At 60.7% G+C, this 27,552-nt stretch overlaps 2 protein-coding genes across 8 annotated transcripts in view; both read right to left on the bottom strand.

The window, feature by feature from the left end:
* LOC117649686 (Krueppel-like factor 8) overlaps positions 1–1,748 on the bottom strand; it is a 39,233-nt gene extending 37,485 nt beyond the window's left edge. For both annotated transcript variants that reach the window (XM_034392649.1, XM_034392650.1), the window contains exon 1: positions 1,382–1,748. The gene's annotated coding sequence lies outside the window, so the exon portion shown is untranslated. The remainder of the gene's footprint in view (positions 1–1,381) is intronic.
* A 1,517-nt stretch (positions 1,749–3,265) lies between these two features.
* Positions 3,266–27,552, bottom strand: part of LOC117649192 (ras GTPase-activating protein raskol-like) — a 119,536-nt gene continuing 95,249 nt past the window's right edge. For 3 of the 6 annotated variants that reach the window (XM_034391693.1, XM_034391696.1, XM_034391697.1), the window contains 15 exons: positions 9,609–9,798; positions 9,179–9,526; positions 8,815–8,999; positions 8,562–8,731; positions 8,312–8,474; positions 7,965–8,223; positions 7,723–7,871; positions 7,473–7,639; positions 7,119–7,390; positions 6,768–7,027; positions 6,311–6,684; positions 5,871–6,222; positions 5,662–5,792; positions 5,352–5,557; positions 3,266–5,261 (listed from right to left, as the gene is read on the bottom strand). In XM_034391693.1, coding sequence (XP_034247584.1) covers positions 4,940–5,261; positions 5,352–5,557; positions 5,662–5,792; positions 5,871–6,222; positions 6,311–6,684; positions 6,768–7,027; positions 7,119–7,390; positions 7,473–7,639; positions 7,723–7,871; positions 7,965–8,223; positions 8,312–8,474; positions 8,562–8,731; positions 8,815–8,999; positions 9,179–9,526; positions 9,609–9,798 — 3,548 coding nt within the window. In that variant the 3' untranslated portion in view covers positions 3,266–4,939. Of the gene's footprint in view, positions 5,262–5,351; positions 5,558–5,661; positions 5,793–5,870; positions 6,223–6,310; positions 6,685–6,767; positions 7,028–7,118; positions 7,391–7,472; positions 7,640–7,722; positions 7,872–7,964; positions 8,224–8,311; positions 8,475–8,561; positions 8,732–8,814; positions 9,000–9,178; positions 9,527–9,608; positions 9,799–23,789; positions 24,051–27,552 lie in introns of those variants that run through there. The other 3 variants (XM_034391698.1, XM_034391695.1, XM_034391694.1) reach the window with 3 other exon arrangements.

Genomic DNA, 27,552 nt, shown 5'->3' with positions numbered 1-27,552 from the left:
ACCAGCCACGCCTGGCCCCGCCCCCCCCGCGCCCCACGCCCCGCGCCCACGCCCCGCGCCCCACGCCCCGCGCCCCACGCCCCGCGCGCCGCCCTTGGGCCTTGGCGGCGTCGCATCGCGTCGCGAGCACCGTGGCCAACCTGCACCACGCCGTCCATAGCGAAAAGCAGACGACTGTTGCAACGGTGGCAGGCGGGGACACCAGGGCACCCACCCGCGCAGCAGCAGGGTTCTCTCTCACTCTTTCTCCCGCAGCGCATCCTTGCTCCCTTGCTCTGCTGGACCCCGACAGCGCCGAGTTTTTGTTTCATTTCCAATTTGCTCCCTTCGGTTCTTCGGCTCGCCTGGAGTCGAACCACGCCCAACTGTGGTCAGAGTTGAGTGCAGTAAAGTAGAGACGTCTAGACCGTCCAGACGCAAGGAGTTGGCCGTGTTGTTCTTTTCTGGCGTGCCTGCCCGGGCCTGCCCCGCCGGCCGCCCAACCCCCGTGATGTGGCTAGACCTTTAGATCGGATCCAACGGGGCGAACAAGGACTCGACACATCGGCCCGCCCCGCCCTGCCCCGCCCCGCCCCGCCACGCCCCCGACCGGCTGTCAGGCACAGCGAGGCACCTGTTTCTACACCGACAACTCCCCGGCCGGCCACCCCGCCGCGCCCCGCCACGCCCCGCCCCGCCGCGCCCCGCCACGCCCTGTCTCTGGACAAAACAAGAAACACCAAGATAAACTCGATGAGCTGGAGTCGGGTCGGGAGGGGTCGGGTGCGGGTGCCGAGGGCTGCACGGCCAGGCATCCCGCCATGCATGAGGCGCCCTGGATGTCCTGGACACCGAGCCGCACAAGAAGCTCGAGCAGCAGGCCGGCCGCGTGGCGCGCCGCGACGCGGGAACGAAGTGCAATGCCGCGCCGCGTGCTTGGTGCTTCACCATCGTAGATGACGTGCACCTGCAGACTGATTCCGAGAGTCGTTTACGTCGCTCTGCCTCTCTCGCACTCGTGGGACGTGCCGCTGAGGTGCGAGAGAGACAGAGCGACGTAACTGACTCTCGGAATCAGTCTGCAGCTGATCGACTTGCAAATGGTGGCAGGGCGCGGCAGGGCGGGGCAGGGCGGGGCCGATCACGCGAGTAGACGGCTTCGGACACCGCGGTGGCTCGTGTCCGCTCTCCGCACCCAAACATTAGAGACGTCCCCGACTGGGCACGGCCGGGCCGGACGACGGGACCACGCACCGGCCGCCTGTCTGCTGTCTGTCTGCCCTTCCTCGCCTCGTCGCCGCGGTTGGCGGGAAAAGGGAATGACCAACCAGCCGCTCGGCACAGACGCGCTGGACTGCCATTGTCCGAGTCGATTGCAGGCGAAACTTTAGTTGACACTTACCGCGCTCAGAGTTAATCCTTAGCCGCAACGAATCCCACAGACACTGCACTTGACACTCACACTGGCACTATGCACTGTGCGTCACACGCCGGTCACTCACTGTCACACGCACCGTCACAAACTCGTCACAAACTCGTCACGACACCGCGGCCCGAACTCGCTTACACGGCACTCGCGACGCGCTGCTCAGGCCGACGGAAGACGCACCGCGCCAGGCCGTCGCTCGCACGTGTCGACCTCTAGGTCGTGGACGTCGTCGACGTCGTCCTGGTCCTCGTCGAGCTGCAGGTGCGGCGCGGTACGCGGTCGGCCCGTACGCTCTCTGAGCTCGGTTCCGCTCGCTAGTCAAGTCACTACTGACTGACAATCCGGCGCCTTCACGCCGCACGCCGCTTGGTGGGCCGCTGGGCTGTGAAGCGGCGCGGGGGGCGGGGGGAGCGGGGCGCGACGGGGCGGGGCGGGCGTGGCTGGCTCGGCTCACCACGGTCCGGCACGCCCCCACCCCGCCCCCCTGGTACTCCGTACCCCGTACCCGTCCGCCGGCCCCCGGGCCGGTCGGTTCGAACCCCACCCACCCGCCACGCCCTCACGATCAGTTTGCGCGCCAAGCGGTGTGCTGGCCGCGCTGGCTGTGCGGCGCGGTGCGGGGGGCTACCTGTGGCGTGGCGCGAGGATGCGCTGCGCTGCGATGAGGAGTCCGAGGCCCCCGCGCCCCGCGCCCCGCCGCGGACAGTCCGCGGACCGCGAGGCACAGCGAGGACGCTCGGGCGACACGCACACGGCGCGCGGCGCACACGGCAGCGAAACGATGGTAACGAGGGGCCCAACGACAGGCCGCGACGTCGCTCTGTCTCTCTCGCATCCGCACGGGACGCCCACCGCCCTACGGGTCCGAGGCAGACAGAGCGACGGCAGCGGTGTTCGGGAGCACGCGGCGGCGAGGGGTCGGTGCCGACGGCACGTCATCAGGGCCATCGCTCGGCGTTTGCGTCGTTAGTGCACTGTTAGTGCAGTCCAGCGAGTCCAGCACCGCCCGGCTTGCCTGGGGCTTGGCGCTGGCCACTCCTTGGTGGAGGCCGGGCCGCGCAGCCGCGCCGCAAGCCCATCCTGTCCTGGCCGAGCTTGGTCGGGATGGTCAAGAGGTCTGCCGGGGCGCGCTCGGGGTCAAACCGGTACCAGCACTCCCAGCAGCGCCGCTAGGCACACTGCGAGCAAGCGTGCACACGCAGTACGCAACACAGTGTACGTACGTTCTCGGTGCACTCTACCCCGCCCCTCACGCGATTATCGTTCCATTACTCCAAGAGTGAATCCGTGCCGATTCGATGGACAAGGGCGGACGAGATGGGCGGGTACGTTGGGTAGCATAGTTTACGGCGGAGGCAGGTCCATGCTCGATGGGTTGCCTGCCTGACGGCCTCACGGCGCTCGGTGCAGCCGTCTGGCAGCCTGATCGTGTGCGCCTGATCGGCGCCAGCAGTTGGCAGGCGCGGATCCAGGATTTTTCTAAGGAGGGGGTAGTGTAGCGATTTTTGCCCACTGCCCGTGGGAAAGTCGTGCATATTGCCAGCCTTCCAGGCGGTCTATCAAGTACCCCCGCCTTACCTCCGCGCCCAGCACGGCAGTTGGTATCGTGCATTTTCTCATGTGGAGCACCTCCCCAGCAGGGAAGTTCTTTTGCAGCAATTTTCCTTCATCGTGTTGATTTTATTTCTTGACTTTATATTTCTGATATCCACCCCATTCCCTTCTATACCTAATAAGAGCTATGCCCTCCAGTGCTGACGTAGTCTTATTTTCCCTTTTTGTTTTATCGAATGTAACACTATGTGTTCATGCGTAAGGTGGTTGGTGATTGGGGGAGATTCAATAATGTTCAGAGAATTACTTCTAATAAAAATGTATTTTGTCCATGTAATGATAAATACAAACTATTACTATGACATTTACAGACTGCAATAGACTATACACGAAGTGAGAGAAACTGTGCAGACAACATGAATCAACAAATATATCTACAATTTGATTCAGAAACAACAAAGAGTCGCAAGTCAAGCATGCGAAGAAAATTTACAAATGCAATGAAATAAAGCTTTAAAAAGAAAACAAAATATAAATATATAGAGGTTTTCATTAACAAAAAAAAGTAAACAAAATGAAAACATTAATCAGAAAGAAAGTGGGAAATATAGTCTGGCACTGGGAAGACCGTTTATTTTTTTCCTAATTATCAATGTGACATATTTTTTTTATGGTGCTAGCATTTCTTCAAGTATGTTATGTACAAAAAAGACACATATTTACATTAAAAAAAAAGTTATGCCAGTTTGGGTACAATTTGTTTGTAGCTGCAGCAGGTTTAGCTACAAAATACAGTTAAGTATTCTACACAGTGCAGAAACAAAATATATTGTCATTGCAATACAGGCTGAGAATTATGCTGTGAAGGATAGGTGTTCTTTTATCAGTGTATGAGACACACATGTAGTGCCTAGTACATATAACAATTTTTTTTAAAAAGGTCTCGTAATAATGGCATTTGTCAAGTCACACTAGTACTGTTGTACAGAGCAAAGCTGTACTAAATCTGTGTCAATCCTTGAAATTAATTAGCATACCATTTTAACTTTACAAGCCACAACTGAGGATAAAACTATACAAAAAGTAACTAGAACAGTGAAATATCAGTACAGAACATTTTCTAAGTTAAGATATCATCAACACCCTCTTTGAAAGCAACTGAGTTATAAACCTGAAGCAGTAATTCAAATGACCAGAGTAAAACATAGGTAACTTGCAGAAACTCCTGATGAAAAGAGGACAGACCAGTATTCACAAGTGGAAATGGATGATACCAGATCTTAGAAAAGGAACTGAAATCTTTGGTAAAGCATCTGAATGGAGAAACAGATACGTACAATACATATAAATACACTTAATGTAAACTAAAATAAACAATACTGGTAAATGGTTTGTTTGTTTTTACTCCATACATCCTAGTCTGAGAAAAGCACAGGCCGTGGGAAGTGGCACAACAGTGCTCCTTTGAGTCTTATCAAAATTTTAATTATACTGCAGAGTATATAACTAACATATTGAGAAAATACTGACAGCTTTAAAAGAATGAAATGGTCAATGTAGGTCACAATAACCTGCAGGAGATTTCTCAGGTAATTGTCGTTTGATCACAGTAAAGTGCGACTGTGACCAAGCAGTCTTAAAGAGTAGCTCTACAACCAATACAAAAGGGTCTAAGACTCCGATTGGTGAGAGCAGATAAAAATTAATTGTGTACATGAGACAAGAAAGTACAAGAAAGTAAAATATTTGCAACAGAAATTCACTCTTGCTGAACTATAAGAGATAACTCTAAGTTCATAGAATGATACCATTGCCAAACTTTTCTTTTTAAATTTGTTACTGTCATGTTGCTGTCATGAACATTAACAAAGGCATATAGAACATATCATTTTCATGGCAGATTACAAACTAGGTTTGAAGGTTTAAGGTGATGTAATGTCCTGTGTCTGATGCTTTTGGAGTATTAACCCACATTCCTCAACACGATGAGCTCTTAAGTTCACTCAGCTCTGCAAGAAGCCGTTGAGCTTGTGTGTGCCCATTATGCTGACCATTAACAGTCCCATTCATTGTACCACTAGTAGAGTGGAGTGGGCTACCACTCTCACTGTTTGGAGAGCTGCCACTTTGCTTGGCGTATCGGTCCTTCAAAGTAGCCAGTGCAGAAAGTAGTCGGTTGTTGGCAGCGTCCAGGGCAGCAATTTGATGTTCTTGGGCTTCAATGACTCGTTGTTTGTGGGAAAGGGCATCAGACATTTTCTGTTGCTCTCGTCGAAGTTCGTCCTCTACAGACATGAGCCTGCAATGGAAAAAAGTAATTTGTTTTAGGACAGTCAAATAAATTAATTTATTAGTCACTGCTTTCAAGGAAAAAAGTATTCAACCTTACCTTGCAATAATATTTTTCATGTTATCCTCTGAGTTGGTTACGTCCACATCTCTCTCTCGTCGCTCTAGCGTCCTTTCGCGGTTTCCTCTTTCAGGTTCAGGTGTGTTGTTGCCGGATGAAAGCTGGTGCTCAGCCTGCTCCAGTTTCAGTTTCAGAAGCTCCACGCTTGACTGCAGTCTCTCTATCTCTCTTTCGTACTGTGTGGGCAACAAGTGCAAAATAACGTAAGATTTTTGGACACTCAAAAAGGATTATACTTTTGTCTAAAGTAGCCCTTACATTAAAGAGCTATAAACATTGCCTGACTTACTTGGTCAACATTTCGGTGGTTTCTCAGTTTACTGTTAGTCCTCCTGCTGATGCTGTCATCATCTGAAGAGTCTGAGAGGTCTCGGGTGGATTCTGAAGACAAGCGGCGACGAAGTTTTGGGCACACCTCATCTAAAAATTGCAAATAAGACATTAGTAAAATCTCAATTTTGTTTTTAAATCATGTTATCAATCTAGTTTGGTCCTTACCTGACACATATTGTCGGGACTGGGTTTGAGGAGAAAGTTGCTGCTGGCTGTTAGCTACCGCCCTCCAATTTGTACGAGTTGGGCACTGAGGGTTTGTCCGAGGAGCACGCAGTCCTGGTGGAAACCTTCTTGCAAGGGGAGGTGTAGGAGTGGATGGAGTTGATGGCGACAGATCTACTCCATTGTTTCCAAGACTCGCGCTTCCACCACTTCCAGCACTTCCATTCCGGTTGTCATTGAGATTCTCATCAGATGAAGTGCTGCACGACCTCTGCCGCCTCTTATGGAGACGAGCAGCAGAATTTAGAGAGTTGTGAATGCCATTTACTGTTGTGGGAAGTCCATTCACCTGCTGAAGTACATAAGAAAAAACATTAAGCTTTAATAATAATAACATTTCTGGAGTGATGTTTTCATAAGCTGCGGTAAGTCTTACTCACCATTGAATGGTTGTGTTGAAGATGGTACACAGGGTTGTTAAATGCCAAAGCAGCATTTGTACCATTGCTATTAATATTATTATTTCCATTAGTTGTGGCATTATTCAAAGGGGCAGAGGCAATATTGTTTGCGTTGTTATTAGCAACGGACAGATCAACAGGGCTGGAGCTCTGACTGCAATAAGCAAAGCTTTGGTATCCAGATGATGCGACATTTGACAGCTGTGAGATTGACACTTGGCTGCCCTTATTATTGGCGTTCGCATCCGATTCATTGTCAGCATAATGAAGCAATTCAGACAGTTCGTCTAAATTGCTATTGCCATTCAGGTTTCCATTGAGGTTGTGTGACACAGAGCTAGCCAGACGAGTTCCTGAACATTGCAAAATAAATTTTATAGCTTCCAAATTGTAATCAAAACCAAGGGATTTATAAATAAATAGAAAGATGCCTTACCTCTGTGGGTTTGGAGACACTGAGTGCCACACTGGTGAAGTCTTGTTGGACTCCTGCGATTAAAAGCAGTGCTGCTCTCTTCACTTGGGCTGAAGGCATTCCTCGGTAGTGTTGAGGCTCGAGTCATGGCAGGGGATGACCGTGAGGACACAGTCACACTGAGATGGTTGTTACCATTCGTAGCATTGCCATTCTGATGTGAATGGTTAGGCAATGGGCTACCACCACTCACTGACCCATTCACAGTTGGATCATTAAACCTGCAACATAATTACATTGATTTGAATAAGTAAATTAAAATTTATGATTTATGAGTGTTGTGCAGCTTATTGTGAAAATCTCTCTTCTTACCTGAAAATATTTCTTTGTAAAGATTGGTATGTTGATGGCGTACTATGAGCCTGCTCATGAGTTCGAATAATGCCAGCTGGCTGGGCAAGAGCCGCTCCAACACGATCTAGGATTCGATTCAAGCGGTCCAACTCAGCAAGACGACCAGGTGCCACCTTGCTGACGCATTCAGATAGAAGAGAATGAAGAATGCTCATTTGTTTTCCAAGGTCAATGTAGCCGTCAAATTCTTGAAGATGAAGGTGAGGTTGATATTCCTTTGGCACTGGACTCTGCAACATCATTAATTTGATGTTATTTTACTATACTTTGCGGGGTTTGAAGTGAATCATTTGTCTGAAGAAGCTGACTTACAGATATAAGCTTGAGGAAGTCATTCATAGCTTGAGCCTCCCTTTCTAAGAAATCATTCATGAATTCCATGAAATTTTCCTTCCCTTGGAACCTTGTGAAATTGGCAAGAGTTTGCAACGTTTTTGCTACTAATGTCAAATTTCTTGCACCCTTCTCATTGGGGTATTCTGGAAAAAGAGGCCAATGAGATTAGGATATTATATTAGGCCATGCCAAGAGTCACAGTGATAATAATTGACGTGATTCTTACCATGGGTTATGTTGAACAAACTGGGTGAGAGAATCGCTGGGCACAAGAAACGCAGGAACAGTGAAGCAGATATCAAATGTTGGCCAACATCTTCTCTGCCCATTCCTGCCAAACGTTGGCGGAACATATGGAAGCACTCCCTCAGTTCCCTGTAAAATTAGTAGCAGCTTTAGCACCGTCTCTTTAAAGGACCATTTTCCTTTTCTAATGGTCTAAATCGAAGGACATGGTATTTAACTTACAGTGGGAAGATTGTGTGACTTTCAAGTATTTTAGTCCAAGCCATTTCAACTGCAGCTCGTAGATTCTGCTGTTGTCTCTGAAGGGCAGAAACTGATGCCACTTTCAGTGGGTCAACTTCACAATCATGTCCTGCAGTTAAGACTGTCGCAACAAGTTCACCAAGAGTTTCTTGCAGGTAGCGATCTCCTGTTAGTTTCAGGTACGCTTCCATTGACTTTGTGGCAAGGGAATTGCCTCGGAAAGTTAAGCGGGAATCATCTGGAATGATAAAATAACAACATGGTTAGAAATATTTTCGGGCACTTAAACCACACAATATTTTCCAATGAATGTTTACAGTGCTTACCAACTCTATCGATATCCATCATCACAATATCAGCAAGGAACTGCTTGGCCAAACCTTCTCTCTGCATGACATGAACTAATGCCGTGGCAATGTCCTCTTTAGCTTTCACTCCAATCACAGGTTCCAACACCTCACAAAGTGGTTTATAATCTGATTTTAAGTACTGCAAAAAAAAGTGTTGAAAAAATTATTTAAATGAAAGAAAACCAATAAATTTAAAGGAAAAACACAGGAAGAAAAAGGAAATTACCTGAATGAATTCTTGGTAGACTTGGATGGGCAAAATCTCTACAGTCTGGAATCGGCATTTCACTCGGAGTGCAGGAGGATCCTTGGTGACAACTTTTTCAGAAATCACAGGATACCATTTTTCGGTGAGGTACCTGGAGGTCACTTCGTGCACTGGTATGCTGACACTCCCTAAAAGAAAAATAATTTAAAAATTAGTGCTTTAATCGTTTTAAAGTAAAAAAATTTAAATTTTGAAGAAAATAGACACTTACCAACAAGAACATTTTTGTCCCGTTTCTTCTTCCTGTCGGCCTCGCGGTAAAGGTTGATATTGATGACATTTACCGAGGGGAGGTTGTGGAAGTCGAAATGCTCTCCCCAGAAGCACATCTCCCCCTTCTGCTTGGAGGACGTCCGCGCGTACAGGGTCTTGTCGAGGCAGAGCTCGGCAAAGTACCTGTGGGCAGAAGGAAAGCGTTCCCGTTCAGCCGACAGGGGTCTGCATTCTACATGCGACTGGACTGCAGACTGATTCCGAGAGTCGTTGTCATCGCTCTGTCTCTCTCGCACTCAGGGGGCGTCCCGTGTGGGTGCGAGTGAGACAGAGCGTGGCAGGCAGGCTCTACGCAGACGCACCTCTTCTTGTTGGCCACGCCCTTGGCCTCCAGGATCCAGATCTTGAGCGAGTTGTCGGTGCGGCGCATGTGCTCCTGGTCGGGCTGCACGCTGCGGCGCAGGCTGTACACCCACTTGTCGCGCTCGTCGGCCGAGCGGCACGAGAAGTAGCGGGGCGTGCCGGCGGCGAGCGTCACCTGGAAGCAGTGCTCGCGGCCCAGCACGGACGGGTGCAGCGGCTTGATCTCGACGCCGCCGCAGCCGCCCGGCCCCGCGGCCGCGCTCAGGTCCAGCGTCTGCATGATGCTCTGGCTGGACAGCAGCGACTCGTGGGACCGCGACGTGCGCAGCCTCGGCGGGCCGCCAACGCTGTGGACACGAAGGAGCACGTCAGGGCGCTGGCGAGGCGAGGGCTTCGGTTCAAACGCACCGCCCTAGAGTAAGAACTCACCCGTCCGCATCAAGAACCCGCTTCCTCTCCAGCTTGGTGACGCTCTTGGTGCGCTTGAGGGGGTTGGCTCGGAACGACCTCTTGGAGAAGAAGTTGACTATCCTGGAGGGCGTGAGCTCGAGTCCTCTGCCGCCCAGCACCGGAGTGGCGGGGGCGCTGCCCCGTCGGCAGGCCTTCTCGTAGGAGGTGTCTGCAACACAACAAAACAACAGCGTCAGCACAGCGTCGGGTACACTATAAGGCGGCCGAGTCCGCCACCCCGCCGGTGCACTGTGAGTGCTGGTGCTCCACCCGTGCATCATCGCGGCCTTCCCCGCCCCGCCGACAGCCGCCATTGTCTGGCCCTGGGCGCCCTGGGCGCATGCCGTGACGACGCGACACCTCCGCGATCTACTCGCTGTCGAAATGGCGTTCCACCGCCCGCCCCGCCTCGCCCCGCCTCGCCCCGCCCCCCATGCGAGTGACACACACGATACCGAGTGAAAGGTGGAGAGGTGGTGCGGCCCCATCCCATCCCATCCGGCCGGCCGGCCGGGGCAGGGCGGCAGGGCGTGGCGTGTCCGGCCGACACTCGAGAAGAAGAGGTGAAAATGATGAGCCCCTCCCTGGTCCAGTCGCCCAGTCCCCGCCGGGGGCACGCACGCCCCGCACGCCACACACCGAGGCCGGTATGTGACAGGGCCGCCAGATGAATGGAATGGAGCGGCCCAGAGCTCGTTCCCTCCGCAGCGGCTGCTGCTGCACTCTGATTTCGAGAGTCGTTTTCGTCGCTCTGTCTCTCTCGCACTCATGGGGCGATACGCAGAGGTGCGAGAGAGACAGAGCGACTCTCGGAATCAGACGCCGAGCATTCCGCTGGCGCAGGGCGGGCCGCGTCCACCGCGTCATGCACGCAGCGCGCCGTGCAGTGTCGCAACGACACGACGGGCCCCGATATGCAGACCGACCGGCCGCCCGGCCGAGCCGACGAGAGCGAAAGTGCCCCCTTCCGGGTGATAGTTGCATAGCGGACCAGTGCACACAGCACGCACCCCCGCCGACCGCGCGCCGCGCCCCGCCGCGTAGAGTGGCCCAACCGCCCCGCCCCGCCAGAGAGCCATCCGCGGACAGAAGTGAAAGCCGCCGATAAAGCGTGGCCGGGCACCCGTAGGCCGCCGTGGGCCGCCGTCGGCACCACTGTAAGGCGAAGGCCCGCGCCCCGCGACGCGGCCAGCAAGCGCTCGTCGCGGTCCGTTTTCGTCGCCACGTCTCTCTCGCACCCCTTTGCCACCCCGCGAGTGCGACAGAGACAAAGCGACAGAGTTCGGAATGAGGCGAGGCCGCTGGCCGCGCGCGCCGCGACAAAATGAAGGCATACCTGTGCGCTGCGCCGCGAGGAGATTATCGCCGCTTTCAAATGCAGCGCCGGATTTAAATAATCTTATTCGCGCGGCGGCGTGGAAGGCAGCGCCCTGAAGGACCCGCGGCCCTCGGCTTGGCTGGCCGGGCCGAGCCGCTCACCGAGAAAGGAGGTCGCACTAGCGCAGGGGACTGGGCTGGCCGGCCGGGACTGGGGTTCGGCAAGGAGGCCGCCACTGGACGGCGGCGGAGCCCCGCCGCGGCGTGCTGCAGTCCGGTCGGGTCTCAGCCGCCACGCCACGCCACCACGCACAGTGGGCCAGAAGATCGGCGGAGGCGGCCAAAACTCTAGACGCGTTTTGAGCTCCAGAGTCACTAAATGGGACTCGAACCGAACGTGTGACCCCACCAATGGATTGCTCTCCGAAGGAGGAGTCCATTGGTGGGGTCACACGTCCAGTTCGAGGCCCAGTTAGCGACTCTGGAGCTCAAAACGCGTGTAGAGTTTTGGCCACCTCCGCCGGTCTTCTGGCCCACTGTGCCACGCCACGCCACGCACGCCGTGGATGGCGCTGTAGCGCGCCGTTTGCCGCGAGAGGCGCGTCTAGACGGCGAGACCACGGCCGGCCCGGGCACCCAGTGTCGGTGTCGGTGTCACGGGGCGGCGAAACGCGACGGACGCGCTAATAAAGAAGCCAGGTCGCCGCCGCACTGCGAACGCCGAGGCGGACGGCATGGAAAAGAAAGTCAACGGCCGGCGACGCGGCACGGCGCGGCACGGCACGGCACGCGACACCGACGGCGGCACGCGCACGGGCGTGACGCCAATGCCAAAACACGGCCCTGCCCGCCGCGGCGACGCGGGCCTCGGCCTCGGCGCTGCCTAACTGCACCGCGCCGAATCGGCCGCGCTGCCTAACTGCACCGCGAGGCGCGCTAGCGGGACTTCCCCGGCCAGGCGGCCGACGGGCGGACCGCGGAGCCGCGACCGCGAGGGACAGACAAAAAGAGCGGCGCCGGCCCGTTTCGGCCGGACGACCGCGACACTGGAAGGGAAGCCTTGCAGTGCGGCACTTGCAGGGCCATCAGGCATCGGGCGCCTCCCTGCTGTCCCATAAAGAAAATGAAACCGGGAGAACGTTTCGCTGGCCGGCCGACTCCCCGGGGCCAGCGGCACGGCCACGCCGTCGTGGAGGACTAATTAATCAACGGCCACTCCAGAGCAGGAGAAGGAGAAGCCAATCAAGGACCACTAGCCAGCACGGCCGGTAGGGCCGACACGGCCAGCAGGGCGCGAGCGGATTCCGACACTGGAATGCACGCACGGGGGGCGGCGCGGGGCGACGCCAATGACATCTCAATCACGCCGATCCTTCGCGGTCACAGACGCGACATTGGCGCGCTCCTTGCAGTGGCGTGGGCGCGGCGAGGAAGTCCCGACACACAGACACACACACAGAGGTCGCCTGCCCATGTATGAGTGTGTATGATCAATGCTCGCCACCTTGCGCGGCGGTGTGCGTTTCGTCCTCCGCGCGGCGAGGAAGGGCATGACCGTGGAGGACGTACGCGCGGCGCCGGCCGAGCAGGCGCGGGGAGGGGAGAGCTTGAGCCCCGGCGGCAGCCAGGCAGCCAGGCACGTGCTGAAATACGATCAAGGTGATCCTGGGCGAGCTCGAGGCGCGCGGCGCGTCGTGGCCGGCCGCGCTGGACAACGAAGCGCCGCGAGAAACATTATAAATAAAAAGTTATCGTCCGTCGGGAGGCCGGCCAGGCCAGGTCAGTGAGGGCGGTGGGGCGGGGCGGGGCGGGGCGGGGCGCGTCCAGTAAAGAACGGCCAACAACGGCGAGGCGCACAATCAGCGGCGGGGCGGGGCGCGTCGTGTACCAGTGTAGCCGTGGTGCGGCAGCGTCTCGACTGCCTGGAGTGGACGGCCTGGACGGTCTCGATGGTGATTGCGATTTATGGAGGCGGGGAGGGCGAGGGCGGCCCCGGGGAGGCCCTGGTGGCGGTGCCGCCCGGCGCCACGAGTCCGTCAGTCCGTCGGCGACACGCGTAACCGGCCGGGCACCGCACCGCGAGGAGCAGGAGCACGCCGACGACGTCGAGGAGAGAAAGAACAGCGTCGCTCCGGGCGGCGGCGTGGCGGCTTGAACCCGGGCCGCGCCACAGCCACAACTCGGTGGCGGCGGTCTCCTCGTTGCGTGCGCCTGCGTGTCTGCGTCGGCACGGCCGGCACGGCCAGCACGGCCCGCACCCGCGTCACGTTTCCCATTAAAGCCGAGGCCCTTGGCACGCGGACCCACTCACTCTCTCGCCGGCCGCCGGATTGGGAAAAGGCGGTCCGTTTTGAAGCCCGTCTTGGCCACCCCGCGATTCAGCACGCCGCGTGCCGCGTGCCCCAGGTGTGCGCCTGCACTGTAACGGCCGCTGATACGCGGCAGACTGATTCCTAGAGTCGTTTTCGTCGCTCTGCCTCTCTCGCGCTCATGGGGCGCCCCGTACGGGTGCGAGAGAGACGACGCGACGAAAACGACTCTCGGAATCAGTCTGCAGTGCATGTCGGCCTGCATTCGATGCACGGCCCGCTATGCCCGCGACGATAATGGGGAAATGGAAAAAACGTTTCGGCGGCATGGCGTGGCGCGCTGCCCGATGACTTGGCTAGCCTCCCCGAGGGGCTGGGCTCGGCTCAGCCGGCGGCCGGGCTCGCCTGACGAAACGCCATGCATATCGGGATTCAGATTCGCATTCAGCGCTCGGCTCGCGGCCCTCGCGGCACGACCGTGGCCCAGCCCATCCCACTTACCGCCCCCCCCCCCCCCCCCGTGCAACGGTCATGCCCGGCATAAATGCATCCCGGCCGGCCCCTTCCATGCTCCTAGTTGCAGTTGCATACACGTCGAAACACGCCAGCGGCGTTTGCACCCTTCTTTTTTTCTCCCTTCCTTCATTTATTCTCAAGTTGTTGTCTTCTCTCTCTGGCGTCGACATCGTCGTCGTCGAGCACTGCATGTGTTTCAAACTGGTCATGATCAGCATTGCGCGCTCGTGCATCTATAGAAAGCCTCGAACAGTTCCTTCTTTTTTCAGACTTTTTTTTGCTCCTTTCGCCGCACAACTGCATCGCTCGCTGCACGCTGGCGCGGCGCGCACGGGCAAGGATAGGGGCGTACCTGCAGTCTGCGCCGAGGGGGGGTAGGGGGGGGTAGGGGGGTAGAAATCCGCATAAATCCAGGTCCCCGTGCGGCTACACCGCGAAATAAACAACAAGCCCGGCGGCATTGGAGCCGGGGATGCGACGGCACAATGCGCAGTGTAGGCACGGCGGCGCGGCGCATACCTTGCAGGACGGCGTCGTCCGCGAGGCCGCCGCCGCCGCAACACCGTGAAGTACACCACTACGGCCTGCGCCAGCGCGGCGAGGACCAACTCCCCGGCGCGCTCCGACTCCGGCCCGGCCGGACGCTCGAAGAATGGCCAGGCCAGGCCGTTCCCTCAAATTGCAGTCCTAAACTCCTCCCACTGCCATGCTGCGCGCTGCGCCGCCGCTGCGCCGCCGCTGCGCCGAGCGCGCGGTCCCGTTGCCGACTGCTGTATGTTGGTTTTTTGGGGCCGCCGTGCCGCGCCGCGCGCCGCCACTCCTCGCCGAGGAGGCCATCAGTCTCTAGCCGGGTACGCGGGTACCTGGGACGGCCGCGACGTCCGTACACCGCGCCGCTCGCGGCCGCGCCGTGTCGAGATGGAGATACTCGGAGACACGGCGCTGGAGCCGCGGCTGGAGACTCCAGGCGGCCAGGGCACGGCCAGGGCACGGCCAGGGCAGGTGCACCGCGGAGGAGGGCGTCCCCGCACTCCCTGCCTTTCCTGGAATGCTTTGGGCCCGTCGGAAGTGCGGGCGGCGACGGCGCGGCGACGGCGCGGCCAGGGAGGATTTGTGTGCGGCGAGGCCGGGCGTGGCGGTGCCGCGTGGGAGGGAGGCCCGGGCCCGTCCTCCAAAGGACGGCGTCGAGGAGGCGGGGCGGGCCGCGGCGTGCGTGGGGGCCGCGTCCGAGTAGCACCGCCGCCAAAGGACGACGACGGCCACGGCCTCGGAATGGTCGGCCAACGAGAAAGCGTCGCCGAAACACGCGACAAGGCGTCGATTCAGAGTCCACGGAGCGGCGGAGAAACGTGGCCGTTTCAAGAGACGCGGGGAGGAGAAGCAAGTCGTTTGTGAGGCTGCCGGGCACGGCCGGCTAGGGCTGGACGGCCGAAAGGCCTCGCACCGGAAACGGTGCATCCTACTTAGAGCCAGGAGGACGAACGCGCCGGTCCGGTTCCGGTGCAGAGCGGACCAGAGAGGCCGACTCACTTAGCGACAGGGTGAACGTGGAGAGCGCCTGGCAGGTAGGCAGCCACAGCACACGCCTGTGCGGCGGGCTGGCCTACACTGCAGGCGCCTGGCAGGTAGGCAGCCACAGCACACGCCTGTGCGGCGGGCTGGCCTACGCTGCAGGCGCTGAGCGCCAAGGAATGTTGCCCCGTTTTGTTTCGCGTCACGGGCCGAGGGCCCCGCGAGACAATGTGCCCCGCCGCGCCCCGCCACGCCCCCACAAGCGCGCCGCGCAAGACAGATTGTTGATAAAAGATGACAACCCGCTCCATTGTTAGTCCTTTGCATTGCTGGGCCGCCTCGCCTCGCCGCGAACCCGCGCTGCGCCGCGCCGCCATGCCCACTCCACTGTACGTGGCGCTGGTGCGGTGGCGCGTCCAGGAGGGGGTCGTTTTGGAACACGCCCAGCGTGCCGAGGCGAGGCGCGGCGAGGCGCGGCCCGCCATGACGAAGCAGCGCCGGCAGCGGCAGCCTCGTCCGTCCAGCAGAAGCATCAATGATGCGATCATGCCAACAATGTAACGACGCACGGGAAATAATGACCACCGCGGGACCACGGCGCCGCCGCGCTGGCCTGCCTGCCTGCCTGCCTGCCTGCCGGCCGGCTTTTTGGCGGGCGTGTCGGCGACGTCGGCGCGGCGCACGCACGAACGGGCATCAGCCGGCATCAGCGGGCGCCGAGCGGGCGCGCCAAACCACCGGCCCGGCCGCCGCGGCCGCGGCTAAGCCCATTGTCCGCGACGTGCTGACAGTGATCCCGGCGATCCTAGAGCAGCCCGACCAAAGCCCTGGCCGAGCCGAGGCTGGGAATTAATCACAGCCATCCCGGTGCCGGGCCGGCCGGCCTGCCTTGGCTGGCCTGGCGTATCGCAGCCGCCATCGCCCGATCATCGCGCACATCACATAGGCCCTGCCCGAGGTGCGGCCATTGGGTGCGCCGTTCCCATGGGAAGCAGGAGGAGAGGAAGTCTCCGTTCGACACCTCGCACTGCAGGCTGACTCCGAGAGTCGTTTTCGTCGCTGTCTCTCTCGCACTCATCGGGCGTCCCCTACAGGTGCGAGAGAGACAGAGCGACGAAAACGACTCTGCAGCTTCGCCTTGACAGCGTCGCGGCTTCCTCATTGTCTCACACGACGCGTGGAGCGGAGTGTCACTTCCAACAGACGCTGTGGGAATTGTTCCATCTTTTCCCTCATCCGCGAGTGCCGCGCCAAGGCCGCGCCGGCACCTCGCGCCGCGTGTGAGTTTGAGCACGCGCGGAGCGGAGCAGAGCGGCGCGGCGGTGCACAGTGGGCCAGAAGACCGGTGAGGCGGCAAAAACTCTAAACGCGTTTTGAGCCTTAGAGTCGCTAAATGAGACTCGAACCGAGCGTGTGACCCCATCAATGGACTGCTCTCCGAACGAGAAATCCACTGGTGGGGTCACACATCCGGTTTGAGTCTCATTTAGCGACTCTGGAGCTCAAAACGCGTCTAGAGTTTTAGCCGCCTCCACCGGTCCTCTGGCCCACTGTGCGGTGGAGCCATTTTTCCAGTGTGCCTCCGAAGCGCCGCAGACACCGCAGTCACGACGCGCCTGGGACAGACATGCTGGATGCACTCAGCCCGCTGCAGGCTGCAGCCGTGTCGCGCCGTCTCTCTCGCACCCCTTCGGAGAGCCGCATGAGTGCGACAGAGACAGCGCGACATGGCCGGGCAGGCTTGCTGCGGCGTGCGCCACACCACAAGGCTCTCCGCGGGCTCGCCTTATCTCACTGCACGCCTCGCTTCGCTGCAGCTTGGCTGGCTGCGGCCGAGCCACTGCGAAGAGTCGCCGTCTCTCTCGCACCCCTACGCGACGCCCCACGTGAGTCCAAGCGCTCGCGGGCCTGCCGCCTACGGCTGCCTACCCGCCCGGGGGCGAGAGAGACAGAGCGCTGTCGCCTACATTACCGCACCGACGGCGCCATCGCCACACGGGGCTGTCCTCGCCTCGCCACACTCACCTGCAACACAGAAAAGGGATCCGTTAGAACGAACAGCACAGAGGGCGCGACAGCCATTTTTACAGTGCACACACACTGCACCTAGGAAGGCGTCCTGGACGCTTGCCGGTATGCTGAGAGGAGGGAAAAGGGGGGGGGGGGCTGCTTCCAGAGGCGAGTACCACTCGGAAGGTACGTCGCGGTCGCGACGGGGGGACAAACAGAAAAGACACACACACACACACACAGCGGCCTGGCTTTCTCCGCTTCGGTCCCTTCCCGCGCTTTTCCGCGCCTCCTGCCGCGTCGGATTGCCGCCATCCAGCCAATGATCGCGACGCGGCATCTCGGAGTCTCGGCCCGCGGGCCATCGAGATATCGAACGAACATCCGCGAGGAGCCGCACACACACACACACACACACACACACACACGAACGTCGATCACAACGACAACGGACGTGCCAGCATGAAGCCTTGGAAGGAGGAAGGGGAGGTCCAGGCAGCAGGGTCCTGGAGACTGCAACGCCCGAGCGCACGAGAGTCACCACTAGCCACCACCACGACGCGGGCCAGCCTTCGACGGCCAGCCTTCCTTCCTTCGCGGGTGGCGCGGCGGCGCGTCAAAAATTAGTCCTGGCTGGCCAGTCCTGGCCTCTCCCCGGCCCGTCGTCCCGGAGGCCGCAGGAGGCGACGATACAAAGGCCGGGCGGTGGTGGGGGCGGGCCTCGGGGCGGCCGTCCCAGCCTCGGACTCAGCCGCGGGTCACGACGGTCTTATCGAGGCGGTTTCCAGGAGCGATGCCCTTGGAGGGCTAGGCGCGCAGGGCGCAGGGAACGAAACGCTGGAATCCCTTCAAAGTCACACAAAACGAAGCGTGACTGCGGCGGCGGGGCCGTGCCGAGGGCCGCCCGCCCACGGCCGCCGCGCCAGGGCCCCGCTTTTGCTGCAATAGCGGAACGCGCTACGGTAATCCTGGAGGAGGCGAAGAAGAGGTAACGGGACGAGGTGCGGTGGCGGCGCGGCCAGGCGGCCGGGTGACACCACCAGGACGCCGTGGCCCTTGGCGCCCTTGGCGGCAACCATGGCGACGCGACGCGCAACGCCCCCGGGACAGAGAGAGACGCAGGGGAGCTGAGCTTCCGGCGGTGGCGACGCGGAGCAGCAGGCTGGCTGCGGCGGCGCGGCTAGCACGCAGCGCAGCCAGGCACGCCGCGACAAGCCCATGTTTGGACAGCTCGGCCTGTCAATTTGCCTGCCCCGCCCCGCCCCGCCCGGGTAGGGCCGTTTCCTGGCAAGGCAGCGCCGCGGCCACTCCGGACCGGAGAGCTTTAAGACGCCAGGCTTTCTCCGGCGCAGCGAAGCGCCATCTGCAGCAGGACGGTCTTTTAGTCGGGAAGGGCCGAGACGCGGAGACGGAGACGGCCACGCCGCCACGCCCACGCGCCGCTTGCGCAAAATCCACGACGCTTTTCTGGCGGGAAAAAAGGGAAGACTGCCGCTCTTCTCGCCTTGGCAGTGCAGGGCCTTAGGAGGCGACGGCGACGACGGTTGCGCTGCCGCCGCGCCGCGGCCCACATCGCGCACGTCGCCGCCATCATCATCGTCGTCGTCGTCCTGGAGTGCCGCGCGCTTCCTTCCTGCCTCGTTCGCACTTTCTTGAAAATGGCTTCCTCCGCGTCGTTTAGCGAACCGCGCCGTCCTTTCCAGGTCACGCGCTGCTCACGTGGTAATTGAAACACGGCCGCCGGCACCGCCAGGCCGCACCGCCAGCACCGCGGGCACCAGGTCCATTTCCTCCTGCCGGACGGGCGACGGGCGGACGGGCCGGACGTCGAGGCGTCAAAGAGTCCGCGCGGAAACGGCGCGCCGGACACGGCCGAAACAGCAACAACCAACACGGCGTGCTTCGTGCTTTCGCTCGAGGCGCCGCCAGGACGCACAGTGGGCCAGAAGACCGGTGAGGCGGCCAAAACTCTAGACGCGTTTTGAGCTCCAGAGTCGCTAAATGAGACTCGAACCGAGCGTGTGACCCCATCAATGGACTGCTCTCCGAACGAGGAATCCACTGGTGGGGTCACACGTCCGGTTTGAGTCTCATTTAGCGACTCTGGAGCTCAAAACGCGTCTAGAGTTTTGGCCGCCTCACCGGTCTTCTGGCCCACTGTGGGACGGCCGAGCCGAGCGCCACGCCGGCGGCCGCCAAACCCGAACAGAACCAAACCGAACAGAACCGATGCAGTCGCAAGCCTTTTTTCTCCTTTCCCGGACGTCCTCGCATCCGGCGGACGGACAGACAGACAGACAGACAGACATACAGACAGACAGACGCTACCGGTCACAACAAATGGAAACTCGTCGCGCACAGGTCCGCGCCATGAGGGGCTCTGCAGACTGACTGCCAGAGTCGTTTTCGTCGCTCTGTCTCTCTCGCGCCTAAACGGGGCGCCCCACGAGTGCGAGAGCGACAGAGCGACGAGAGCGGACTCTCGGAATCAGTCTGCAGGCTCTTCTAGGCTAACCTTTTCATTATGGCCGGGGACAATTAGAGCGAGGCGACCCGTCCGCGGGGCCTCGCCACGACCCGGATGCCGATGCAGTCCACGCCCCGATGAATCGGAATCGAACCAGCCGTCCTGCCGTCCTGCCGGCGTCCGTCCGTACATCGCATCCGCCGGGCCGTGCCGTGGCGCGCCCAGCACACTGCAAACCGCGCGGGTCGACACCACTTAACACCAAACATTAACAGATTTAGCCTTGAGATACACACTCCGCGCCAATTAGCATAATTAAAACCCTCGGCTGCAAAGCGCACTGCGAGAAAAAAGAGAAGAAAGGGGGAGGAGGTGGAATATATTTCGTCGGGGATTCGAACCCTGCCCCGCCGCTATTCTGATTGGCTGCTCGCAAATGGGAAGGGGGAGGGGGCGTGCGCGGCGTTCGCGCCGCCGGCCAAGCGAATGCCTACTTTACTTTTCTCCAGCGCGCCCACACCGCATTGTTTTTCGCGACTTGCTGTTTTTGTTGGTTTTTTTTTTCGGATCTAGATTGCCGCTTCCGAGAGACGACGACGGCGGGGATCTGATGGGGCGCCAGGCTGGCTGGGCTGTCGTTAGGTCGGTGCAGAACGGCGTGCCTTCGTCGCGCCGTCTCTCTCGCACTCGCGGGGCGGCCCGCGTCGGGGAGCGAGAGATACGCGGCGCGGCTCGGAAGCAGCCTGCTGCAGAGTGTTTCCAATTAGGGCTTATCACGCGGTGCGCGGCGCGCGGCCATCCCTTGTCACGAGCGTGAGGCACTGCTTCTAGTGCGCCCGCCTCGCCGCTTCCAGGAACGGCCGGCCCGGCCTGCCGGTGGTGCACTGCACTCCAGTTGTCACGCCACGCGCGGGGATGCGCTGCCCATGGACTTGCAGACTGATTCCGAGAGTCGTTTACGTCGCGCTGCCTCTCTCGCACTCATGGCGCGTCGTCTAGGTGCGAGAGAGACAGAGCGACGAAAACGACCCTCGGAATCAGTCTGCTGGGCGAGACCGGCGGCCCGGGGCGCCTCGCCTCGCCTTCTCCAGCAGCCTTGGCTCCAGCAGCCCAATTCCAGCGGCTCAACGGCCGGTCCAGCGCGAGGCGGGGCGGGGCGGGGCGAGGTGGGGCGGGGCGGGGCTCATTGTCAGCTGGGCCGGCCGGGCAGGGCAGGCCGTGTGATGGGCTCGGCCTTCGTCGGCGAGCCAAGCAGGCTGCTCTGTCTCTCTCGCACTCAAACGGACCGCCCCGTGAGTGCGAGAGAGACGGAGCGACGACAACACTCCTCGGAATCAGCCTTGCCCAGCCTTCCTCCAAATACCGCACCTCTCTAACACTCCGGCCGCGAGCCGAGCCGCGCGAGGCCGCGCCGAGAGAGAGAGCACTCACACACAACACACGCACACTGGAAAAAAGAAGAAACTGAATCGTGCGCCGGGATTCGAACCCGCGGCGGCGGGGGCTTTGGGTCGGGTCGCGCGCGCCGCGCAGATTGAGACAGAGGGCGGTGAGGTGACGGTGATCAACGCGACAAGCCGGTGCGGACGGCACGACGCACCCACACATCACACGCACACACACACAGATACACACACGCTGACGAGAAGACAAATTGCGGGGCGGAGGGGGGGGGGGCACGTCGCGCGACTCCGGTGACTTGAGAGCGGGGCGGCGGGGCGTAACTGCACACCGAGCAGCGCTGCGCACGGCCAGAGGCACGCCGCATGTGTAACTGTGTGACTACTCGCCCTCGCACACGCACGTACACACACACACACACACACACACAGACACGGGCGAATCAGATTACACGGACACTGCGACGGCCGAACTCGCGTTCAATGCCTTCTCCTGCCTGGGCCGCTCGCGGCGCGTCGCTGGGCGCGTCACGGGCGTGACAATGGGACCGCGTGACATCGCAGTGACACCGCAGTGACAGGACGCGGCGTCACGGGCCAGGGGGGGGTCACGCACACGCCCATGTAAGGGGGCGAGGGCGGGGGACACATTTCGAACTCCTACACTCCATACAGCCCGGCGCCTGCCCCGACCCGACCCAGCCACAGCAGGCTGATTCCGAACGGCGCTTTCGTCGCTCTGTCTCTCTCGCACTTACACGGAGCGCCCCATGAGTGTGAGAGAGACAGAGCGAGGGGCGAATCAGTGTGGTGGTGACGGACGGCCAATCAAGAGGCCGCCCGCGCCGAGCCGGGCGGAGCGGGGAGATTGGCGGCCGATGCGAGTTTCGAGTTTCGGGTGGCGCGGCTTGCCTGTCCTGCACGCTGCCGTGTTGGCCGCCGTTTAGCACCGGGAGCTTGGCCACTCGGCCGCCTGGCCCACGAGCGCCTAGTGTCTGATAAATCAATAAAACAATTAACAGCGGCGTGGCACGCTGCCGGCCAGGAGAAAGTCCTTGGCCTGTCTTTGGCGCGCGCACCACCACACACACACACACACACACACACACACACACACACACATTTACACACACACACACACACACACACACAGAGGCAGGCAGCGGGTCGCTGGAAGAATCACTCAGCCGGCCACCGCGTACTCACGCACAGCGAAGCAAGGTCGTAAATAAGCCCAACGCATCGCGACACACACACACACACACACACACACACACACACACACACACACAAACTACTATTCGATTCTTTCCGCGCAGGACTCAAGTCGGCAGCGGCCAGGCGCTCTCATCGCCCTGTCTCTCTCGCGCTCGCGGGGCGTCCCGCACGGGTACGAGCGAGACAGAGCACGGAGCGACATGGGCAGCGAGCGTGCGCTGCGTGGACGTGGTTCGAAATAAACCCGTTTCGTTGCGGTTTGTTAGCCCCGCGACCTCTGCGGGACCTGCGCCCCTGCCGCCCCGCCGGCCGGAGGGACCTTACCCGCGCGGTCCGGCCCCGTCAGTCACGCCCACCGCTGCAAGGCAGGCCGAGCAGGCCGAGCGTACAGTGTGCGATCCGGCACGACCCGCCGGCCGGTACGTACAGTACAGTGCGGACCTCCGGAGTCCTTACCGGAGGAAACACATTCCCACGCGGGAGGGCGGGGCGGGGCGGGGCGGGGCGGGGCGGGGCGGGGCGAATCATATTTACACGTAATAACAACTCACACACTCGCGCGCCGTTTTGCGGTTGCCGCGCGGCGCTGTTTCTTTTCCCAAGATGGCGGCGGTAATAAATATGAGAATCTCGGCGATAAGGGGAGGCCGGCCCGCGTGTCGGGTAGCACGGCGAGGTTTTTGTCGCGCAGTGGGCCGGAAGACCGGCGGGGGCGGCCAGACTGCTCGACGCGTTTTGAGCTCCAGAGTCGCTGAATGGGACTCGAACCGAACGTGTGACCCCACCAATGGATTGCTCTCGCAACGAGGAATCCATTGGTGGGGTCACACGTTCGGTTTGAGTCCCGTTTAGCGACTCTGGAGCTCAAGACGTGACTGGAGATTTGGCCGCCTGCGCCGGTCTTCTGGCCCACTGTGCGACGGTAGTCGTGGTGCTTGGCGGTGCTCGAGCGGTGCGTGACGATACGCCGCGAGCGCGACCAAACGGCGAAGCGAGCGTCGCCGTCATTTCCTGCTGGCGACAGCTGCGAGACGCAGGCAGGCAATCAGGCAATCGGGCAATCCCGAACGTGGCGCGGAGGCAGGGCCGGCAGGGCTCGGCAGGGCGGCAGGCAAGGTAATTGCGGCGTAAAGCCATTCACGACAATCGCGGGGGTCTCTGCCTCGGCGCGGCGGCACGGCACTTTGACGGCGGTTCCGCGTTGCGACGTGTGATGCGCCGCGTAACGCCGCGACCGAGACGAAATCCCGGCGGGCCGCGGTTGCTGCCGTAAGCGCCGAGCCGCGCCACCGCGGAAAAAAAGGGGAGTAAAAGTGTCTCGAGCGGGGAGTCGAACCCGAGGCCCGAGGGCCGCAGCCCGCCCTCTTCCTGGTACGTGTTGCGGCGTTGCGGCTGCGCGGTGAGCACTTACTAAGGAAGTAGCCCTCGTGCCTCCATGCGGCCCGCGAAGCCGCCGAGCTCGCCGTCTTGACTGTGGTCCAGCAGCGATGCAGCGACCGGGCACTCTCACTGCGTCACTCACATCACTGGGCACTATCTTCCAGCACACGCCAACGACACTGGCAAACAGGCACGCTCACCAAACACTCTCTCACACTCACACAGAGCACTGCACACACACAGACACACACAGCGGCAGGGAAACGAACAGCAGAGACACGCACTCTCTCGGTCCGTCCGGCGCGGCGGTACTGGTCCCACTGAGCCGCCGAGCGCCGCGCCGCGGCGAGGCAGCAGTGTAGGTACGGCCCGGGCCCCCCGCCGCCCCCCACGGGGCCCCCGCGACCCGCGAGCCGCCGGGGGAAGGGGAAGGCTGACGGTGCAGCAGCAAAGGGCCGCGGCGAGCCTGCAGCAGCCCAGCACGGCCCAGCGCGTTCAAGACTTGACAACGTGTAGTACTCACACAGACGCACGCACACAGACACACCAGCGGGCGCACAAACACAACGTCATCCAGCTTTCAGCGACCAGTGTGCCGTGCGGCTGCGCGCTCCGCGTGAGGGCTGCGAGTCGTGTCGTCGTCGTGTCGCCGGGTCACGCCGCAGCCCCGCCCGTCGTCGTCGACGTCGACAACGGCGTCATGGCGGAGTCAACGGGACACGCGTACGGCACGACGCGGCCGTAACGTCCCCGACGACGCCGCCAAGTTGCGGCCCTCTTGGCCGGCCACCCCGACCACCCCGACCGCAGCGCGCGAGGCGCGGCGCGGCGCCACAAACCCCCCGCGGCCCGCGGCACCACCGCAAAAAGGAACGGCAAAAAAAAAAAAAGTGTCCAGTGATTAAACTCGAGCTGGCGCGCCATGGCGTGGGCGGTCCTCCGAGGCTGACTGCAGCGCCGGTCCATCCGGCCAGCCGTCCGCCGCGGCGAGGGCTAACGGTGTGTGGCGTGGATGTTGCCGATCCCCGCCAAGGGTCCGCGACGGTCGCCACGCCGTACCCGGGACCGCCTCCACTCCACTCCACTCCCCCGCGAGGCGCTGCAGGCCGTTGACACCCACGCGATAGGCGGGCGCGCTCATCTAAACGACGCGCTGGACGCAAAAAGAAACGCCATTCCCAAACTAAGACCGAATCGGCGGCCCAATAATGGGTTCATCGCACCGGGGCGGGGCGAGGCGGGGCATCTCCCCGGCGGCGAGAGCGAGCCGGGGCAGCCAGGGCTGGGCGGCACACTTCTCACGATTTGTTTGGTTTGGAAACTGGAGCGAATAAAAGGCAGGCGCGCATTGGCCAACGCGGACAACGACTCGCCTCGCCTCGCCGTCAGTCAGGCGGTCCCTTTGGTCCGCTGCGTGCCGCGGCGTCGCACAGTGGGCCAGAGGACCGGTGGAGGCGGCCAAAACTCTAGACGCGTTTTGAGCTCCAGAGTCGCTAAATGGGACTCGAACCGAAAGTGTGACCCCACCAATGGATTCCTCGTTCGGAGAGCAATCCATTGGTGGGGTCACACGTTCGGTTCGAGTCCTGTTTAGCGACTCTGGAGCTCAAAACGCGTCTAGAGTTTTGGCCGCCTCCACCCGTCTTCTGGCCCACTGTGCGTCGCGGCGCTGCCCTGGATCCTGGACGCCGCCTTCGCCCCGATTCGCCCCTTTTGCTCTGCGATTTTCTATTTCCCTCCCCCGTTGGTCGGGCCGGTTCGCGGAACACGGAGGGCGGTGCGGCGCGGCGCGGCGGTCGCAGAGGTCACTCGGGATGCCGCGCATACTGCGGCAGCCTGGCGGGGCACGGCGGTGCGGCGGGGCCCAGCTGCCTCGCCCTTTCCAGGGAGTCGCAGCAGCGCAGCGCTTTCGTCGCTCTGTCTCGCTCGCACCCGCACGCCTCGGCCCAAGGAGCGACGAAGCGCGGACTCGCGGAATGCGATCTCCGTGTACTTGCACGTGTGCCAATGCCAGTGTGACACTGCGGTCTTACGTCTTGCCTCGCCGGCCGGCCGGCCCTGAGCGCTGGGCTCTCCTCCCCCGGCCCTCCCGGCCCTCCCGGCTCTCCGGGGACACGCGTCGGGACGCAGTAATGAGCCGGCATGCCGAAACCTATTCCCACAGGACCCTCCGGCCGTTCCAGGCTCCAGGCCGGCGTTCCAGGCGCAGCCTGATGGAAATGCGAAAAAAAGGACACGAATTGCCACATCGAAAACGATTGACGTGACAGTTCGGAACCCCGCGGCGGCGCGGCGGCGGCACGGCTCGCTGAGCTTCGCGTTTTCTTGTCCCTTCGGCCGGGCCGACCGACGGGCGGGCAGGCGGGCAGGCCGGCGGACACGACGTAAAACAAAGGCAAACGACCAGCTGTCTGATTGGAGGGACGCTGTCGTGGTCGTGGCCGCCGGGCCGCCGCCGTGTCGCGGGATGACTTGCGAGCCCTGGACGAGGACGCCCGTCGCAGGGCTGCGGGACGCTGGGGCAGCGAGGGCAGCCCGCAGGACCACAGCACTGCAGACTGATTCCGAGAGTCGTTTTGGTCGCTCTGTCTCTTTAGGGGACGCACCATCACGAGAGCGAGAGAGACAGAGCGACGAGAGCGCAGTTCCAAGCCAGCCTGCTGAGGCGCTAATTGTGGCAGGTGGCCGCCACCGCGACGTCGCCTCCAGGCTGACGGCTTCCTCCGCGACGTCGCCGTCGCCTCGCCGGTGCAGCGTCATGGCAAGGCGTCGCCCGTCGCCCCAAAAGGCTCGGGCCAGCCGTCCGGCCGGCCAGGCCAGGGCCCCGAAGTGAGGCCCCCTTACGGCCTCGTTACACAACTCCTCCTCCTCTTATGATGCTGCTGGCACTGAGGTCACTCGCTCATCGCAGGGAGCAGCGTATCCCTTCTCTTTCCCAGCCGACTTCGCGCCTCGACCGCATGCCCGCGTGCACACTCGGACACACACATACACACACACACTGGAGGGCAAATGTCAACGTCCAATCTGCCCTTCCCTCCGCTACACTACTCAGGCGCTCCAAATTCATCCCGCCCGCACCGTTAGCACTGAGCACGCCCGCGCATCATATCACCGCCTCGTCGCGACCAACCCGACAAACATGAAATAAATGTTTCACTTTTAACTGTTATTATTTTTTTGGCGGGTTTTGTTGGCCTGCTGGCTGGCTGGCGCGTTCGATACGTATTCATAGCGGGGCGCCACCAGCAGACTGATTCCGAGAGTCGTTTTCGTCGCTCTGTCTCTGTCGCACTCGTAGGGCGTCTCGTGACGGTGCGAGAGAGGCAGAGCGACGACAGCGACTCTCGGAATCAGTCTGCTGGCGCCGCGCCGCGCCCGCCGCGTCCTCAACCCCTGCTCCGAGCCTGCTGCGCGCGGTGCGGTGCCGCCGCGGTGCCGCCGCGGTTCGCTGCACGCCGTGACCTGAATGCGTGCAGCGCATTGCAGCGCGTCACTCGCAAGTGTGTCTGGCTGCGGCGGAGCGGCGGCAGCGGCGGCTGGAGAAACGACCCGCCGAACACGACTACTACTTCTTTGCCTATTTTTATCGGCTTTCAAATCTTGTACGTAAAACGCCGAGCTGCGCGGCGCGCTGCCTTCTTTGTACGCTCGCCCGAATGGCCTTTTACGGACGGTGAGAGAGTTTTCCGAGCCGTGTGTGTAAGTGTGTGTGTGTGTGTGTGTGTGTGTGTGTGTGTGTGAGTGTGTGTGTGAGTGTGTGTGAGTGTGTCCGAGGCAGGTGATGAGGTGCG

Source organism: Thrips palmi, unplaced genomic scaffold (assembly GCF_012932325.1).
Source record: "Thrips palmi isolate BJ-2018 unplaced genomic scaffold, TpBJ-2018v1 HiC_scaffold_4, whole genome shotgun sequence".
NCBI classification, from domain to species: Eukaryota; Metazoa; Arthropoda; class Insecta; order Thysanoptera; family Thripidae; genus Thrips; species Thrips palmi.
Note: the sequence above shows the minus strand (reverse complement) of the source record. Positions and strands in the feature narration are given on the sequence as shown.